We start from the raw sequence: 20,505 nt of genomic DNA, 5'->3' as shown, positions 1-20,505 counted from the left end.
CTGCTGAATTTACCGGCATTTTAACTGGGGTCTCTTTCAGGCACTGGTTTCTAGCTATTAGAAAAACAACAAACACAAACCATATGTAGCTGACATGCTATAGTTTCAAATTTTCCATCAATAATGCATATATCACCTCACTCATTGGCTCAGAAATATTGTAATCACTTGCCCAGTGATGTTAAGGCTCTAATTCTTTAAAGAAATGTTTCCAGATGATTTATAATAAAAACAAAATCATTTGGCTTTACATGTGTGGCTCTTCTTTCTCTTCACTGTAAAACTGAGGCCATGCTTATGATTTTATCAAAAATATATGAAAAATCTAAATAGATCACATAAATAATATTTCATGATTACTGATCCTCCTTTCTATAAATAAAAGTCAATCTGTATTTATGCCTTTAATGAATATATTACTGAGAGGTGTTAATTCAATTCATAGCCCTTTCAACTCTTATCAGGCAAAGAGAATAGTCCCCTGTGAAAGCTGACAAAAGTTATTAAAGAGGTTGTAAGCTTTGGTTATTTTTATATTCCCTATTCCAAAATTTGGTGTTTTATTCTAGTAGGGTATTTGTATCCCAGATAGTTTGTGACAAACCTGCATTAACAAATCTGGTTACTAATCATTAGTTAACTTTTTGTTCATGATCTAAAAGTACACCAATTAGAGATAATAATATTCACTTCATAATACATATAAGATTCCAAGCTTTTAAAAACAGATCGGGGGTTTTGTTTTGCTTGACCATACAGCATTACTCTCTATGACCATACAGCATTACTCTCACTGGTCCCATAAGAACAAGAAAATAAAATTAATCAACGATATCTATCAAAACAGTTTTCATCTTTGTATACTGAGAGCATACAAAAAATTCGAAGGTGATTAATATGCTTTCATTTCAACTAATGCAAATAACATATGCTTAAAAAGCAGCTTGGCTTCTCCTAGCAATTCCTGAGAGTATTGCTAGCCATTTCTGACCTGCTATATGTTTATTTAGCATGATAAGAAGAAGGAATTTCAAGATGTTTTACCACTGCTTAATCTACACAGCAAATACCTTTTGAGGGTGTACTGTAATGATTTGGTGTGGTGAGTATTTCTCTTTTATGCTGGTTCTTATTAACTGGAGTCTTTGGCTCAGGAAATGAAAAGCACTCGTCATTCTTTACAGCAGACTTAGGAGTATATACATTCTCTTTGTTCTTTAATTTATTGACAGATGCTGTGCATAATACTGGAGTTAATGATTTAGATTCCAGACCATTTGACTCTGTCCAATGCTTGGCAAACTGGAAAATAAAAGTTACTGGATAAAGCACACTGAAGAAGAAAAGTCAATTTCTTTACAACATGCCTTAATCATTTGCAAATTACCTTGCACCATTTTTATTAAAATGAAATACTATCAAAAGGATATTATGGGGCTTCCCTGGTGGCGCAGTGCTTGAGGGTCCGCCTGCCGATGCAGGAGACGCGGGTTCGTGCCCCGTTTCGGGAGGATCCCGCGTGCCGCGGAGCGGCTGGGCCCGTGAGCCATGGCCGCTGAGCCTGCGCGTCCGGAGCCTGTGCTCCGCAACGGGAGAGGCTGCAGCAGTGAGAGGCCCGCATAACGCAAGAAAAAAAAAAAAAAAAAGAAAAGGATATTATGGGCAATACCAGGAAATTTGAAAATGTATATTCAGTTCTCTTTAGTACATGTAGATCACTTTAGGCTGTTCTATTGACGGGTAATTTTCAACATGTTTCAGGCCGTATTTAATCAAACATACCCAGATTCTAGGCAATTGAGGATGGGCACATATAAATCCCTAAGAATTGCTTCCCATACCTAGACTGCCAGTTTGTCTCTAATATGTAACAAGAAATAAAAGTTTAGTCAATGACAGGCTCAGAAAAACTATGTTAAAATACTGTAACAGAAATGTTGGATAGAAAATATATTTTAATCCTTTCAAATTTATGGTCGAGCTTGCAAAAAAGATAGGAAAATCCTCAGAGGCCAAACTAAAAATAGGAGCAGGAATTCAGAGATGTAATCAAGGCTGAAACTGTCCGCTGCCCTAAGGGCATCTACCTACTCTCTCGTATAATCTACAGTAGGAGTAGATTAGACCCACACACGGTGCTAAATTAGAGCCAAAGCTCCCATGTAAAGCCAGGAGGAGGTATAACTAAAATGAAAGGGTGAATTAAATATAAACCTGCCCTGCAAAGAACTCGGCAAGAAAACGTATCTGTCCTGGCCATGACTCTGGAGGAGAAAAGAGAGTTTCCTTTAATAATTTTCAAGTAGCCACAGGACAGTCTTCACACAGGTTTGGAACCAAAATTCATACTACCTGCATGATCCCCAGAAATTTCAATCCTAGAATTTGATTTAAAGTAGTCCCAGTCCTAAACTGGTTGTGTTCCAGGAATGTGACGTGACAGAAGCAAACACAATTCCTAGCTGAAAGAAAAGCTTCAATCCAACACAACCCAAGACCTCAACCCTTAATCCAAGCTTCGAAGCATTCACACAGAGTTCCAAGAAAAATGAGCCTATTAAAAAAAAAAAAAAAAAAGCCAAAAGATACAAACACCATGAGCAAAAGTCAGCAGAAAAAAACAAACAAAAGGATCAGACCCATAAAGATGTCATATTGAAATTACCAAGTAGAGAATATAAATATGTTCATATGTTTAAAATAATAAAAGAAATTGAAAACATGAAAAGAGGAATGTTAAAGCAGTTTTGAAAAAGAATAAAAATCTCTAGAAATAAAAAACGTAATGATAAAAATGAAAATTTCAATAGACAGGTCAAATAACAGATTACATAGAAGTGAAACAAAGAATGTGAATGTGAAATAAATCTGAAATGATCTAGAATGCAGTCCAGAGAGAAAGATATGGGATATATGAAAGAGAGTTTAAAATAAATGGAAAACGAAATTTAATGGTCTAACATATGCCTATTCTGAGTTCCAGAGATAGATAATAAAGATGATGAAAAAGCAGCAATTATTCAAGGAATTTTCCAAAACTGATTGAAGATACAAATCCTCAAATACAGGAAACACATGAATCATAAACAAGATAAAAAGAAATCCATATCTGTATTTACTAGGCTGTACTACTCTAGAGGACACTACCCACAGAGACAGTAACCCTAACAATGAGACTGCAGAACACCAAAATCAAAGAGAAAATCCCAAAAAGAGCCAGGGAGAAGACTAACTAGAAAGGAACCTGACTGACAGAGATTTCTCAATGGTAACAACAGAAGCAAGAAGAGAGTGGAATAATATCTTCAAACTACAGAGCGTAAAATAACTGATAAACTAGAAATCAATACAGAAGGAAACTACATTCCAAAAATGAAAGTGAAATAAAGACAATTTTAGCCAATTTACAAAGAGTGTTTGCCATCAACTGTGACTTCCACTAAAGGAATTTTTAAAGGATGTACTCCAGGAAGAAGAAAAATAATTTTAGAATGAACGTTTGAGAGATAAGAAGGGTAAGTAGGGCTTCCCCGGTGGCACAGTGGTTGAGAGTCCGCCTACTGATGCACAGGACACGGGTTTGTGCCCCGGTCTGGGAAGATCCCACATGCCGCAGAGCAGCTGAGCCCGTGAGCCATGGCCACTGAGCCTGCATGTCCAGAGCCTGTGCCCCACAACTGGAGAGGCTACAACAGTGAGAGGCCCACGTACAGCAAAAAAAAAAAAAAAAAAGAAGGGTAAGTGAACAAAAGAAAATGTGAGTCTATCAAATAAATACTAATAGTATACATTCTAAAAATAATATGTAATTTATGAAGTTAAAAATGTATAGAGCTAAAAACAAATTGTACCACAGTTATGCAAGATGTAACTACTGGGGCTTCCCTGGTGGCTCAGTGGTTAAGAATCCACCTGCCAACGCAGGGCACACGGGTTTGAGCCCTGGTCCAGGAAGATCCCACATGCTGCGGAGCAACTAAGCCCATGTGCCACAACTACTGAGCCTGTGCTCTAGAACCCACGAGCCACAACTACTGAGCCCACGTGCCACAACTACTGAAGCCCATGTGCCTAGAGCCTGTGCTCTGCAACAAGAGAAGCCACCGCAATGAGAAGCCCGCGCACTGCAACAAAGAGTAGCCCCCACTCACCTCAATTAGAGAAAGCCAATGCGCAGCAACGAAGACCCAACGCAGCCAAAAAATAAATAAATAAAATAAATACATTTTTCAAACAAAAAAAGATGTAACTAGTGGAGAAAAATGAGTGAAAGGTCCAAGAGACCTCCGTTTACTACTTTTGTAACTTTCTGTGAATACATAAAGATTTCAAAACAAAAAGCTAAAAAAAATAGATAGCTAAAATACTTACATATCAATAGTGTTTAGTAATCTAAGAGAGGGTGATCAGAGATTAGTGTTCTAAGGATTTCATATGTTTAGAAGAAAAGTAAAGATACAGATTAACTTTTTATTTGGTTAAGTTAAATAGCATGTTAAAAGATTAGAGTAAATATTAAAATAAAATAGAAACCAATGGAATGAAGGGAAAAACTGACATAAGAAACAAGAAATATAGGAAAAAAATACAGAAAAAGTGGGACAAATAGAAAGCACAAAATAAGACGGCAGATACACGGTAAGAACATTAGTAACCAAAATAAATGTAAATTTGGTAAGCTCTCACTTGAAAGACAAAGATTTTCAGTTTGCATACCAAATCTAGCTATATGCTGTTTTTTAAGAGATATACCTAGGGGGAGTGGAGGAGGGATGGATTGGGAGTTTGGGATTAGCAGATGTAAACTACCATATATAGAATGGATAAACAACAAGGTCCTACTGTATAAACACAGGGAACTATATTCAATATCCTGTGATAAACCATAATGGAAAAGAATCTGAAAAAGAATGTGTGCATGTATAACTGAAACACTTTGCTGTACAGCAGAAATTAACACAACATTGTAAATCAACTATACTTCAAAAAAGTCATTTAAAATCTTTAAAAAAAGAGAGAGATACCTAAAATATAAGGGCATGAAAGGTTGAAAATAAAAAGATAAAAAAATATAAACCAAGCAAATAACAACCAAAAAAATCAATATAGCTATCTTAATATCAGAGAAACAAATAGACTTCAAGGAGAAACATATAACTAGTAATAAAGAGGATCACTATAAATGATAAAAGGTTCAATTCCCCAGAATAAAAATTCTAAACTTGTATGCTAATTATATACCTTCGTACATATATATATATATATATATATATATATATGAAGCAAAAATAGAACTACAAGAAGAAAATGACAAACTACCATCCCATTAGAAGATTTTTAACATATCCCACTCTCAAGCAGATAAATTTATGGGTCAAGCAGACAAAATATTAGTATGGATGTAGAAGATTTAACAACAGAATTTAATAAGATTGGTCTAATAGAAAAATAAAGGCAGAAAATAACAAAATGGAAACTAAAATATAATAGAATCAGTAAGGCCAGAAGTTGGTTCTTTGAAAAGACTAATAAAATTGACAAAACTCTGGTAAGACGGATCCAAAATATGAAAGAGCTGCAATAAACAAATACACTTCAGCAATGAAAAGGGGGACATAAACACAGATACTACAGATATTAACAAGATCATAATATCCTCCTGTTGATTTTATGCCAAAACATTTTAAAACTTGTATGAAATGGACACTAGAAAAACAAAATTCACCAAACTGACGAAAAGAAATTGAAATACTGTGTAGTCCTATAAATACAAAAGAAACTGAATCAGTAGTTGACCAGCTTCTCACAGAAACATTCCAGGCCCAGACAGTTACATAATAAGTTCTATCATACATTCAAGGAAAATATAATTAATAGCTCTTAAAAACCATTCCAGAGAATAAAAAAGAAAGAATATGTCCCAAGTCATTTTCAAAGACTAGTTATAATCTTAATGTCAATCAGATACGATTAATATAAGATGGGATGGGCAATCTTAATGCCAATCAGATAGAACAGGAGAAGAAAGGCTTTCACTCTTTATTCAGCTGTTCCATATTGTTTGAATTTTTTTACAAGATGAATGTATCTATGTATTACTTATGTATCAATAATAATAAAATTAAAGTTTTCAAAAGAAAAAAAATCATATAAGAAAGAAGATAATAGGCCAATCTTATTTAAGAACATCGAAGGAAAAAACCTAAACAAAATGTTAGTAAACTAAACCCAGCAATGTATAAAAAAGATAGTAATACATCATGACAAACTGGGCTTATCTAAAGAATGCAAGATTGGTTTAACATCAAATCTATTAATATAACATATACTACATTAACAAATGGAAAGAACAAAACCAGATGATTATCTCAACAGATGAATTCTATCTAACCTTTTTTCTGCAACAGAGATTCATAATTTTTAAACAAATCTTAGCAAACCAGGACTAGATGAAAAAAAGGTCTTAATCTGAAAAATATGGGGTCGGGGGGCACAGAGGGGAGAGAGGGAAAAGAAGGATAAGGGAAAGGAGAACAGGGAGAGGGAAGGGGAAAGAGGAGGGAAAAAGAGAGAAGAAACATCATATTGAATGATAAAATATTAGAAGCATCATTCTACAATTGGGAAGAACAGAAGAATGCTTACTATACTGCTAGGACTACTAAGTGCAGTAATAAAAAGATATTAAAGGCATGAGAACTGGAAAGGAAGTAACAAAACTGTCATCCATAGACAATATAATTTTCTACAACACTCAAAAGAATATACAAACTATAAGAATTTAAAAGAGTTTAGGAAAGTTGTTGAATATAACATCAATACACAAAAATCAGTTTCATATCTTTACACCAGTATCAGACAGTTTAAAAATGTGATTTAAAAAAACCTACCAAATGGGCTTCCCTGGTGGCGCAGTGGTTGAGAGTCCGCCTGCCGATGCAGGGGACACGGGGTCATGCCCCAGTCCGGGAAGATCCCACATGCGGGAAGATCCCACATGCTGCAGAGCGGCTGGGCCCGGGAGCCATGGCCGCTGAGCCTGAGCGTCAGGAGCCTGTGCTCCGCAACGAGAGAGGCCACAACAGTGAGAGGCCTGCGTACAGCCAAAAACAACAAAAAAACAACCTACCATTCCCAATAGCAATAAAAAACAAAAGTACTCAGGAATAAATCTAGTAAAAGATATGTAAGATCATTTTAGAGAAATTTATAAAATTTTATTGAAAGTAATTAACTAAAACCTAATAGAGAGGTATACTGTGTTCACAGATGGGGGATTTGAGGATATAGACTTCAATATTTCCCAAGTTGAATCTTAGAGTCAATGTAACTTCAATTTTTAAGTGTATGTAAAATTTATCAAAATGATTCTAAAATGTATATGGAAATGCAAAGGAGCAAGAATAGACATTCTTAAAGAAGATGGGAGCAAATTGGCCAACCAGATAAAAGAAATATTATAAAACTAAAGAAATAAGATATATGGTATTCATACAAATAAACCAATAAAACAAAATATTTCTCAGAAGCAGACACACTTATATAACAACTTGATATGTGATAGAAGTGCCATTGTAGATCAGTGCAGAAAGACTGGACTTGTCAATGGTGCTCGCACAACTGATTTTAAGAGGGAAAAATTGATTCCCTACCTCATACCATACAAGAGAATTAATTCTCCACAGACTAAAGACTTAATGTGAAAGGAAAAGCTTTAAAACCTTTAGAAGCAATATATGTGAATGCATTTATGACTTCTGTAGAATGATTTCTTTTAAAATACACAAAAATTATAAACCATAAAGGAAAATACTGGCAACCTGTAACATCAAAATTAATGACTTCTGCCATCAAAGTAAAAAGATAAGTGACAAACTCAGACAATATACCTGCAACACACAACCAACAAAGGATTAGAATTAAAATTAAATTAAGAATTTCCTCAATACCACCAAGAAAAAAGAAACGATCCAACAAAAAAATAGGCAAAGGACACAGAAAAAGCCATTTCATAAAACAGGAAAAACCATTGGCTGATTAATATATGAAAAGATACATAAATAACCAGAAAAGTACAAATTAAAACCACAGTGAGATATCACTTTACACTCACCAGATTAGAAGATATTAAATAACAAAAAATATCAAGTATTGATAAGTTTGTGGAGCAACAAGGACATGTAAATTATACCTCAGTTTTTAAAGAGATGGGGAGGGAAGGGAAGGAAAAAAGAGCAGTGAAGTGCTCCAAAATGGAATCTTGGCTTTCTTCAACTTGGAAATAATTGGCTTCCCTTTCATTTATATTCCAACAATCTCCCATTAATGTTTTCACTGGCTTAGGAATTCATTAAATTTGCAAGCACAAACTAGATCTTATGTTAGAACCTAGATATTTTTTATAATTGAGGTAACATATTCTACTTTAAACAGTAATAAAAATAACCAACCTGTGGTGTTTGTGGAGTAGCCACACCTGTTGATGAAATGTCTTCACACCATTCATAGTCTATTAATCCAGCCACATAATTTTCATCACTGGCGATCACATCTTCTAGACTCAGATTCTTTGACTATTCAAAAATAGAAGAACTCAGAAACAACACCACCATGATTCAATTTTAAAAGAGTATATTGCAGGCACAGGGCAAGGGCCTCAAAGCAGAAACAAATGAGAGAGAGTAGACTGAAGATCACCACCCAAAACAGGAAGTCAAAAATTTTTAATTCAAATCATTAGAGGGGCTTCCCTGGTGGCACAGTGGTTGAGACTCCGCCTGCTGATGTAGGGGACGCAGGTTTGGGCCCTGGTCTGGGAAGATCCCACATGCCATGGAGCAGTGGGCCCATGAGCCATGGTCGCTGAGCCTGCGCATCCGGAGCCTGTGCTCCGCAACGGGAGAGGCCACAAGAGTTAGAGGCCCGCGTACCGCAAAAAAAAAACAAAAATTATTAGATAGGAGAATCTCTGACTCTCAAATAAGATGCCTTGGAACATTCTTATGTTATATGGCAATCTACTTAGCATATCATTATCAGATAATCACTATAACACCAGACAAATAACTGTTTTGCAAATCTATAAATAAGAAGCTCTCTGACAAAGCAGAAGATGGAAGGGACTCTGAAATACAGGTTTCTTGGTTGCAAGAATATACTGAGTAGCTCGCAATTTCTACTAGGAATAAATTAGACTTATGAAAGATCTCCTGGAGACAGGCTATTTGGGGTCCTATGCTAATAATACCACCAGTCATTTATTTTCCTTCACTCTTCCCCCTCAAAAAACTAGGAGTACACTAGATATACCCTAAATTCTAAGACTATGGAGTATAGTTGGATTTTTTATTTTTCACTCCTTTCCTTTCCTTCAATATCTAGTTAGCCTGGCCAAGCAACTGTACTTGAATTTCTTACATTCCATCCTTTCTTTTCTAATTTTCTGATTCAAGGACAAATCTTCTCATACCTGAACTATTCAAATGGACAACATGGTCCCTGCCACCAATCTTCCCACCCTCTCAACCAGGGGTGACAGAGTTCTCCAGGGTTGTCAATTACCATCAACTAGAACTAGCTACGTGGAGTGCTAGGCTGAGAAAAATACTAAAGCTAAGTCTATGCCCAGTGGGGAAAAGCACAGTGTCATATGAATGAAGGCTGTCAGGGTACTGCAGTAGAGAATAAAAGCACATAAACATCCCTGACTGAACAATCCTATATACAACTGGATGAACTCTGAAAATCAGTCATGTTGGTGACATGTCATGTCTTGCTCAAAAACCCAGTTTCCCATTACTTACAGAATAAAGTGTAACCCTCTGACCTGGCATTTCAAGGTTCCCTACAATCTAGCTCTCAGCTACCCTTCCAGATCACCCATTCACTCTCTTCCTCTTTTACTTTTCCCCCTTGAACTCTTTATTTTAACCAAACAAGTCTAGTCACTGTCAAAGGATACATCGAGCACATTTAGGTGCCTGAGTTTTTGCTAATTCCATTTATCTTGCCCTGAATTCTGTGCTCCTTCTTTTGTATTTTTCTAAACTTAAATATGGATCCAGTTCAGATCACCCATGGTGACCACTCTCACCCTCTAAAGCCCCTACCGCACATCTCTAGCACTTAGCTGGCACCCGCCACCTACTACGATGTAGTATTATCTACACGTATATCTTGCCTCAACTTAACTGTTAGACAGCAAGCACTACCCTTTATACAGATTTGTTTCCCAAGAGCTAGCACGGGGCCTGAAAATGCTAATGATGTTGATGATACGTGGTCTTTTGTGATTTTCAGATCAGATTGTATTATTGTTTCACTGAAAGTGGCATCTATTGATTAACTGTTCAGAATTACTTACTTTCTTATAAACAACACTCCAGAGAAAAAAGAGTGATTCTATCAAGGAGGAGAATAGCATAAAGAGACTATATAGTTTGCTTCAAGCCTTAGTGAGTTGCATAGAGACCAGAAAAAAAAACCCAAAATTTGATTTCTACTTCATTGCTTGTCATTAAAAGATCTCTTTATTGGCTATAAAAATTGGCCCAATAATATAAATGCCCAAATGATTAAATTATTAGGTAAATAAATGCTCATTAGATGGAAGATAAGAGTAAATATCTTCCCAGATCCTTTCTACTTGGATACTCTATGACTCACATATGCAGATGAATTGAGACCACACCAATCCAGATATAAGAAAATCTAAAGGCTTAGGGAAATGTCTGAGACCTTTTAAACTAGGGTCTTAAACCTTAACTGGGGTGTCATAAACCTTAAAATTTAGCTGAGGTTTATTCTAAGTATGGAGGTATCTAATATCTTTCTGAAATTACCTTGATCAGAAGCAAAGTTTATGTTTTTGTGTCCTCTTAGACCCAAAGGTATTGACTTGGGTGTGAGACTTTAAAGGGTTTGCCCTGTGAGCAGGATGAGGGATAGGATGATTCATGGAGTCCATGGGTAAAAGATCTGCCTGGGCATGGGATATTCACCAGCCCAGTACAACTCTCGAAGAACAGATTAGAAAAACAACCCAGCAATAAGATTATCTCACTTCAGAGATTTCTTTACACAACAGTCCCTTACACTAACACTTTTGGTTCTTAATTTGGTCAAAAGACCAACTACGGAGAGAAGGGAGACAAGTTAGGTCTGACAGAGACAAAAGACCCACTATACCTGCAGCACATGATTGAAGAGAGGTCTAAACTGAGTTGTTAAAGGAAATGCCGGTGGGGGGGGGGGCATTCAGCGTTCAAAAAAAGATTATGAAAGAGGTGGCATTTGAACATTTTTTAAAAATAGAGTTTTGAGATCTAAAGAAAAAAATATCACCGCACACACAAAATCATTTCTGCTATACTGGATTCCATGAAGAGGGACAACTCTTTCTCTCTGAGAATGACAAAAGTACAGTTTCCTAATGTTAAAACCATTTAAACTGCAACTTGAATTAATGGAGGGAAGATTATATTACAAAGCTCCACACCTATCTGGCAAAGTATTTGGAAGGTGGAATTTTAAGGCATGGGAGATACAAAGAATCACACAGAAAACAGACACTAATCTGAGCACTTAGGAATGACATGGTGCTTCCAAATATGTAAGGCTTCTCCACCATTCTAAATGTTCATGACAAAGGAAAATAACACAAAGACAACAGAATAGAAAAGAATAATTCGGTTATAACTCATACAAGGAATTTGAGTTGCATGAGCTACAGCTGCTGCTCAAAACAAACAACCTAAACCCTTAATATAAGTGAGTATCAAAATATTCACTGAAATACTTCATGTTATATAAAGTATAATATGTCCTATAATTTACATAAATTATATAAACAAGCATACTAAAAAAAGACTGGAAAGATACAATAAAATATAAACTATTTTATCTATAGGTGGTAGTAGCTTTATAGGTAAATTCTATTTTCCTTTAGCTTATCTGTGGCTTAAAATTATTCTACATCAGGAGTTACTTTTGTGGAAAAAAGGGGAGGGAGAAATTTTTTTTTTTTAATGCCATGTAGACATTCAAAGTTCTAGTGTTCACATTCAGAATTTCCCATTTTCCTCATCAAAAATATTTAAATCATAAAAATGCCTTGCTTGTGGGCCCCCAGCAAAGTTAACTTCCCTGGCATGTATCCACTTATGAACAAGATGGGCACATGGCAAGAGCAGAAGGCACTCACACAAAAGCTTCTGACATTCACCTTGATGTTTGCGACTGCAGTCGAGTTGGCTTGTCCACAGGAAGAAAGAAGCCTTAAACGAACTGGTTTTCCCCGTGCCTTCTTGGCTAGGAGTAGAAGATAAGTAGCTGTGAGGTGATCATACTGCCACTGGAGGAAAAGAAAATCAAATTGTTTAGAAGACTAAACTTGCTTTTTGAAATAATGTTTTATTTTAAATTAATTTTTTCCTCAATGTAACAAACATTCAGAATTTAGATATTTTTTTGGGCTTTAAAGCATATAATGAAAGACAGCAATCCCCTATGCCACTCCCACACACACACAATTTCCACTCCCTAAAAGGCACCTTCGGCTGTTTTTTCTATATTTCTAAATTAATTGCATATACAGCTTTAATTTTTTTCAGCTTCGGATATTATCTCTAGATTTCTTACTATAGAAAATAAGAATTTAGCTCTACTACAACTCCTTCCTTCCCCCGAACATATTTCCCTGCATCCTCCTACTATAGTTTTATAATTTTTAGTTAAATCAACATTTACATTATTATGATTATATAAATAGTATTTGCAACTAAGTAAAGGCAATATTCAAAATATTTCATTGGTACCCTGACCCCAGTGAATCAAAACAGAGGCCAAAATATGAGTAGGTTCCTGGGAAACCCCTGCCATGCCAATTATTAACCTTTTAATTGCTGGATATGAGGCAGGAACGGAGGGAGGTACCAGGCCTAAGGGAGATTACAGGGCAACAGGGAGGGCACTCAGTGTAGTAGTTATTTACCAATCAGTATACAAATATTCTAGTATCTTAATAATCTGTATGGCCATACTGGTTGAATATCAGCCCTGCAACCAAACCACACAGGGTGCTATCCTTGCATTTTCTTCTTTTGAAACTTTTTCTTGAAGTTAAAAATAAAAAAGAAGCAGTTAGTCATCTTACTAACTCAACTCCACACTCTCCAACACTCTTCACCTCCTCCCAACATGTTCACAACACATCAGCTAATCTGTCTCCTCCTCTGTCTCATTTTGGAGACATTCCACCTGATGTCTGCATTCTGTGCTCCACTCTGGGCTGGCTTCTTTCTCAGCCTGCAACTCAACTGTCAGTTGAGGGGTTCCCTTCACTTCTATCCTACAGTATACCCCTTGGTTTCCTAGATCCTACCTGTTCCTTTCTCTTCGTTTACTTTCTTGTTTTGGTGAAACATTTCCTCCAGCAACTTCCTGAGTGTGGATGAAGAGGAGGTAAATTTTTTGAGATCTTGCATGTCTGATAAATGACTGTATGCTATCCACATGCTTGACTCTGGTTTGCCTGAGTATGGAATTCCAGGCTGACAATAATTTCCACAGCTTTGAAGGCACCGTCTCATGGTCTTCTAGCTCTAGTACAGTTATCGAAAAATCTAGTCTTTCTGATTCCCAAGCCTTTGTGTATGACCTTTTGTTTCTTGTCTCTAGAAACTTTTTGGATCTCCTTTTTCCCCCTAGTTTTCTGAAATTTCACTAAAACAGGCCTTTGTGTGAATCTATTTTCATCCATTTTGCCAAACCCTAGTTAAGTCCCTTCATTCTTAGAAACTCATACCTTTCAGTTCTGGAATATTTCTTCTTGTACTATTTCTGTGATGGTTTCTTTCCCCTTCTTCTCTGTTTTATCTTCCTGCAACTTCTATTATGTCTATGTTGGACCTTTCTTACCCCTTCTCTTTTCTTTGTGCATCTCTTTGTCTTTAGGTTCTACTCTTGAAAGATTTCACATTGCCTTCATTTTCAAACATTTCTACTGAGCTTTTCATTTCTGTAGTCATATTTTAAATCTTCAAGAGTATCTCTTAAAATGTTACTTTTTAGTCATCTTATTCCTATTTCAAAAAAGAAATAGCTTCTCTTATCTCAGAGAATATTAATCATTGTTTCTTAGCTATTTTCTTCCACTCCCTGCATTATCTGTTTTTTCTGAGCTTCTTTGCTTTTTCTTCCTTCTCTCCCACCACCCCATTTGTTTTGATCTTTGACTTTCATGTTAGAGGCCGTCCTCAAAGGTCTGGTGATCTTTGGCTGTCTGTCTCTATTTGAAAGCAAAGAGTATACTACGCAGCTACTTAAGACTCTTGTGTAGTTTTGGCCTCCTCATTACCTTATGGGCTTCTCTCTAAGGTGAAGAGACAGGAACCTGGCTCTCTTGGCTTTTCCCTAGAGATGAGTCTCCCAATATTTTCCCCAACCCCACTGCAATTAGGATAAAATCCTGATCCCAGTATTCTCAGAGTTGAATAGGGAAGAGAGTTAGAGGCAGTGGTTCACTGTTCAGTAAGAGGAATGTGTGTGTCAATGCATCCATTTCAGAATGGCTCATCACCCTCACCTGAGCTGCATCTGGTACAAGAGTGCCTCTTGTTCAATGTCCCCAATCTTCTGCTGGAGTGGAGAAGAGGTCACTATCATACAGCACAAGGTAAACAGAGGGACCTAGCAATCTAACTGCTCCTAATACAGTCTTTCAACCAATCTTCCTGTTTCCACCCTGCTCACTTCCCTGACTCCAGAGGTTCCTAGGACCTCTGATTCCTGAGCCTTTCTGGAGCTCCAGGGCTCTAATCAATTTGCTTACTGCCTTTTCCCACTGCAGGCACTTTGCTTTCAGCTTTCTCTAAAATGCTAGGTCAGCTGCCACTTAGCCATTTTGTAACTTCTAAAATTTTACTGACATTTTTTTGTCTCCTCTTTTATTCTCTTCATTGTGAATTGTTTGTCTTTTTATTCCTTTATTGTTATTTTAGTGAGGTTTTAGGAAGTGTTGGATGTAAACATGTCTGTTCAATCTACGTGAATAACTGAAAGTTTCTAAATAATGTACTCAAGACTTTGAGACTCTCTGCCCTACAAAAGTGTTAAATTTTAATGCTAAATAATATTTTGTGCTATGTACCTCACAAAGCACACGATCCAAAGAGGTCTACTATCACCTCTGATTTTATTAATAAATTTTATCTGTTAACATTTTAGATGGCCACAATCATAGTATATGCTTTGAAATTTACATAATGGACCTATCAATATAGTGGAAGAAGTATAACACTGTGATAAATTATCATGGAATGTTGCCTTTAATCCAGAAAGGCTGGGGGAAAGGAAGGACGGAAAAGGTTTCATGGAGAAGGTACTTGGAAACTAGGTGAAAACTACATAGTTATAATCACTCTCTACTTTCCAGAAGCTATGTTAAAGGTTTTTTCTGGGGGCTTCCCTGGTGGTGCAGTGGTTGAGAGTCCGCCTGCCGATGCAGGGGACACGGGTTTGTGCCCCGGTCCAGGAAGATCTCACATGCCGCAGAGTGGCTGGGCCTGTGCACCATGGCCTCTGAGCCTGTGCGTCCGGAGCCTGTGCTCTGCAACGGGAGAGGCCACAACAATGAAAAAAAAAAGGTTTTTTCTGTACCTCCCACATCCATGGTCTCATGTGTGATAGCTGCCTTTTTGAAAGAGATGCCATAAACTGATTAGAGACAACTGCTCAGAAACAAGTTGCCACTTGCTTATCAACAATGGCATAACCCAGGCATTGTAAACAATACCTAGAAGGCGCTAAGAGTTTTAGGTGGAGTTTTCTAAACAGGCCTCAGAGTTTTATAATCCCGGAAACTCTACTTCCCTAGGCAAAAAAGCATCCTTTTAATAACTTTTTTGCCATAGCCACTTCATACTACTTATTACAATAAGATGCACAGGGGAGTTCTATGTTTAATAACAGATAAATCAACACATTAGTTATGCTTTTCAGGTGATGTCGATCCCCAAGTCTAATGCAACCAATGTCTCCCTTATCTTTTAGGCAGCTCCCTCTTTTGAAAGTCAAATGTCTGAAAGTAAAGCAATAGGTTTACCTGTTATGAAGAAGGTTCCATTTCTAGAAAACAAAAAACATTTTAAAATCCCCAGTTACTGTTCAGGCAAGCCAAATGTTAAAGGACTGCCCGGGCGCCTGGGCTGAGGAGAGGCAGCTACTGGAACAGAGGGTTTGAGAAATTGAGAAGTGGCCCACCATCCTTCTCCTGACCTTGCTCCCGAGGCCCTCAATCTTTAAACTTCCGCCACCAGAACACATGGGTGTTTGCACTGCAGGGGTGAGAGGAAAGGATCTGTCTTGGTCTGTAGGTTCTCGTGTGCACATGTGACCCTCAGTGAAGCCAGATACATAACTGGCTGCTCCACAATCCAGAGCCACTCAAGGCTGGAAGATCGGGGGAAAGTAAGGAAAGCTATGAAGTGGAAGCTCTAGCACCACAGGAGGAAATCTCAACAGGACTATGAGATGGCTCAAAATCATGACACATGAGAGACTCTCACTTCCACGTACAAATAGCAGTTTAAGAATGCTCATGTATATAATATAAAAGTGGTAGTTCCATGAGTTGAATGTTTGGGAATAATATTGTTTCTCTCTTACACAAAGATCAGCAGCACCATACCCAGCATGGATCACATTAAACCGATCTCTGTCTTGTCTAGCCAGCCCCTAGAGCTCCCAAGATGCCAGAAAAAAAAATATGACAGACCACGGCTGATCTCAAACCTGGTTTTCCCAAGGCTCTTTAAACTGGAAAGTACCTAGAACCAATGTGAACTCTCTGAGACCACCCAGACCAGGATTTTTCAACTTCAACACTATTTTATAGTTGACCTGGATAATTCTTTGTGGTGAGTGGCTATTTTCTAGGATATTTAGCAGCATCCCTGGCCTCTACCCACTAGATGCCATTAGCATATACACACATCCCCGCTGTGACAACCAAAAATGTCCCCTGAGGGGCAAAATCACTCCCAGTTGAGAACCACTGACTTAGACCAATGCTTCACAAGCTTTAATGTATAGATGAAGCACTTAGGGTTTATTAAGATGCAGATTCTGATTCAGCAGGTCTGAGGTGGGACGGAGATTCTGCATTTTTAACAAGCACAAAGTGATACTGATGCTGCTTCTAGATCACACTTTGAAGAGCAAGAATCTAGAGTAATACTTCTCAACTCCTGGCTACACACTGCAATCATTTGGAAAGCTTTTAAAAATTGTGTTGCTTATGCCCTACCCCAGACCAATAAAATAATAATTTCGGGGGGTGGGATTTAGGCATCAGGATTAAAGTTCCTAGGTGATTACAATGTTCAGCCAAGGTTAAGAAGGTGTTGTTTACTCATCCCTAGGACTGGAAAGTAAGTATAAACAGGCATTTAAGAATGAGGGAAAAGTACACAAGAAGAAAAACTATTACTTTCCTCACACATTCTTGATGTTGGTCATGCCTAGCTTTCAGGATAACTGAGATCTTTAAAGAGATGTAACACCAGAAAACAATCTCTATCATGCCTCATTATTTTGTTTTCTTTATCAGAAGTAAGAAAACAATTCCCATTTCCATTTCACTTTTAAGTTTGAAAATTATATGTAGACACCACATAAAGGATACTATTTTAAAGACTTTTTTTTTTCCTAATGATTCTTGAAATTCTGAGTATGTTAGTTTTAAGATTCAGATTTTAAAAGTTTGTGAATCTCATACTAAATTTTTTCTGGATAAAATGACATGATACATGGGACTTGCTTTGAAATACCCTAGCTAAAAAGGGCAGATGGAGGGTAGTGTTGGAATATAGATAAAATTGGCAAAATGTTAATAACTGTTAAAACTGGATGATGAGTACATGGAAAACCATTGTTATTATACTAGTCTCTCTACTTTTGTAGGTGTTTGAAAATTTCTATAATAAAAATTTTAAAAGAAATTTTTTGAATCCAAAATATAGTTTTCTATTAAAGAGCATTCCAAAGAAAAGGTCATGTAATTTTTTTTAACTTGTTTACAGGAAAACTTTGAATTTTCATTGTAAAATACTAAGGACCTGACATATCTGGCAGCAGTTCCCAATTCTTACCATCCCCTTTCATTCCATGAAAAAGTAAATTATCATTCTGTTTTCCAGACATGTTCCATTTGTCTGGAATTGTCATTCAAAAGACGTATTATGTTATTCAAAAGAATTCCTTCATGTCTCCTCCTCACTGAAAAAAATTGTGGCTTAGTAAAGTTTGGTTAGTTTAAAAAAAAATTTGCTTAAGGCCTTTACCTTTCAAGTTAGAAAAGAGAAAAAAACAAATACAATTCATAGGTGATGAGAGGCATAGTACTGAACCAGGAGCCATGTTGGCTGCGATCCCTGCCCATCGTGTTAGATTGTACTCAGAGACAGCTGTGAGTGCCTCTATCTCTAGAAAAAAACCACATGTGTGATCTAGAGATTAAGTATCTGAAAGAGCTAAAATGATCCAATACCAGAAATCATGATGATGATTTCATGGTATTTGGTTCATAAGGTTGGGGGTGATGTGATGCTACAAGGTTGCTTTCAGGTAAAATGAAAACTGCTTTGTGTTTACCTCATTTCTACAACAGAATCACAGTTCCATGTTAGAGAATTTAAAGTAGTCAAAATTGAAACTCTGTCAATTCTCTGGACTCATTTGTTCTGTTTCTTAAGTTTTTTTTCCATTGTCTCTTTGATCAATCTCATTTTTAACGAGTATATCCACCAGACATCAGAAAAAAGAGTTGAGTGGAAAACATACATAAACATAAAATAAGTGCAATATTTACACCCATGATAAAATCATAGGCCTGGGGGCTTCCCTGGTGGTGCAGTGGTTGAGAGTCCGCCTGCCGATGCAGGGGACACGGGTTCATGCCCCAGTCCAGGAAGATCCCACATGGCACGGAGCGGCTAGGCCCGTGAGCCATGGCCGCTGAGCCTGCGCATCCGGAGCCTGTGCTCCGCAATGGGAGAGGCCACAACAGTGAGAGGCCCGCGTACCGAAAAAAAAAAAAAAAAAAAATCATAGGTCTGAAAAATGCTATACTATTTTTAATGTACTGATAAAATAAAAAACAATGATGAAACAAAAGATATTACTCTCAAATTCATGCTGTATTTCTTACCAGTGAAATTAAATCCTCCATTGTTTGCCTGTTGTTTCTGTGATATACAGAAAGTTCCGTTACACAATCTTCATCAAGGTGAATAAGCTACAAAACAAATTTTATCAACTTTATTAACAAAAAATTACAAAATATTTATGGTTTTGAAATTTTAAAATTACCATAATTACCTGGCAAAATCAAACACCAACATGTAAAAACAACATGAGTTTGTCAAACTCTTGAGTAAGAATAAACATTCTCGGGCTTCCCTGGTGGCTCAGTGGTTAAGAATCCACCTGCCAATGCAGGGGACATGGGTTCGAGCCCTGGTCCGGGAAGATCCCACATGCCACGGAGCAACTAAGCCTGTGCACCACAACTACGGAGCCTGCACTCTAGAGCCCACGAGCCACAACTACTGAAGCCCACATGCCTAGAGCCCGTGCTCCGCAACAAGAAAAACCACCACAATGAGAAGCCCACGCACTGCAACGAAGAGTAGCCCCCGCTCGCCGCAACTAGAGAAAGGCTGCGCCCCGCAACAAAGAGCCAACGCAGCCAAAAATAAATAAATAAATTTATTTATTTAAAAAAAAACACGAATAAACATTCTCCGCAATTTTTAAAGATATAAGCAGATAACAATAAGAAGTTCAAGAAGATGATGAGCTCTCTTTCCCAGCCCTTCACATCTCCCTCATCATCTGATCAACTGTTACAATTCTGCTGTGCAGCCAAGGGACTATATTCTCCTCCCCTACCGCAAGACAGGGACCGGTATTCACATCAAAGAGCAGTCAACTAGGCATCCGAAATCACTGGCAGGACAACAGACTGGGTAAAAGAGTGGCTCAGACTTGTAGCATATTGTCCCTCAGGTTATGTTTGGGTTTAGAGCAATCCAAGGAGCCCTTATGATGGTCCCATAGATGCTGCACAATCATCATTATGCTGAAGGTACCAGTAAAGCACAATTTTTAAAAGGAAGAAGTGACACAGCCGCTACACAAACTTTATTTTGCTTAAGGACAGAAATTATCCAAGTATTGTGAGCCCTGCATGATGAGACCTCACCAGAGATGGGGCCAGAAATGAGTTCTCAGAACCAAACAAGGATCACTGAGAATGAAAAGGCAGGAAGGGTCTGGCCTGGACCTGGAACAGGAGTTCATAAAATCATATGGGAAAAGAATCATAAGGAATGTAATTTTAAAGTCATGTTTCCAGGGGCTTCCCTGGTGGCGCAGTGGTTGGGAGTCCGCCTGCCGATGCAGGGGACACGGGTTCGTGCCCCGGTCTGGGAAGATCCCAAGTGC

The 20,505-nt window shown here is 37.5% G+C and overlaps 1 protein-coding gene across 1 annotated transcript in view; it reads right to left on the bottom strand.

Annotated features, from left to right (window-relative positions):
* The window catches only part of MELK (maternal embryonic leucine zipper kinase), an 86,373-nt gene that overhangs the window by 12,376 nt on the left and 53,492 nt on the right, over positions 1 to 20,505 (bottom strand). Inside the window, 5 exon segments of the mRNA XM_007455994.1 lie at positions 2 to 54; positions 1,071 to 1,302; positions 8,451 to 8,573; positions 12,224 to 12,352; positions 19,208 to 19,294. Of these exon segments, the coding sequence (XP_007456056.1) occupies positions 2 to 54; positions 1,071 to 1,302; positions 8,451 to 8,573; positions 12,224 to 12,352; positions 19,208 to 19,294 (624 nt within the window).

This window comes from Lipotes vexillifer, unplaced genomic scaffold, assembly GCF_000442215.2.
Source record: "Lipotes vexillifer unplaced genomic scaffold, Lipotes_vexillifer_v1.1 scaffold920, whole genome shotgun sequence".
NCBI lineage: Eukaryota > Metazoa > Chordata > Mammalia > Artiodactyla > Lipotidae > Lipotes > Lipotes vexillifer.
Note: the sequence above shows the minus strand (reverse complement) of the source record. Positions and strands in the feature narration are given on the sequence as shown.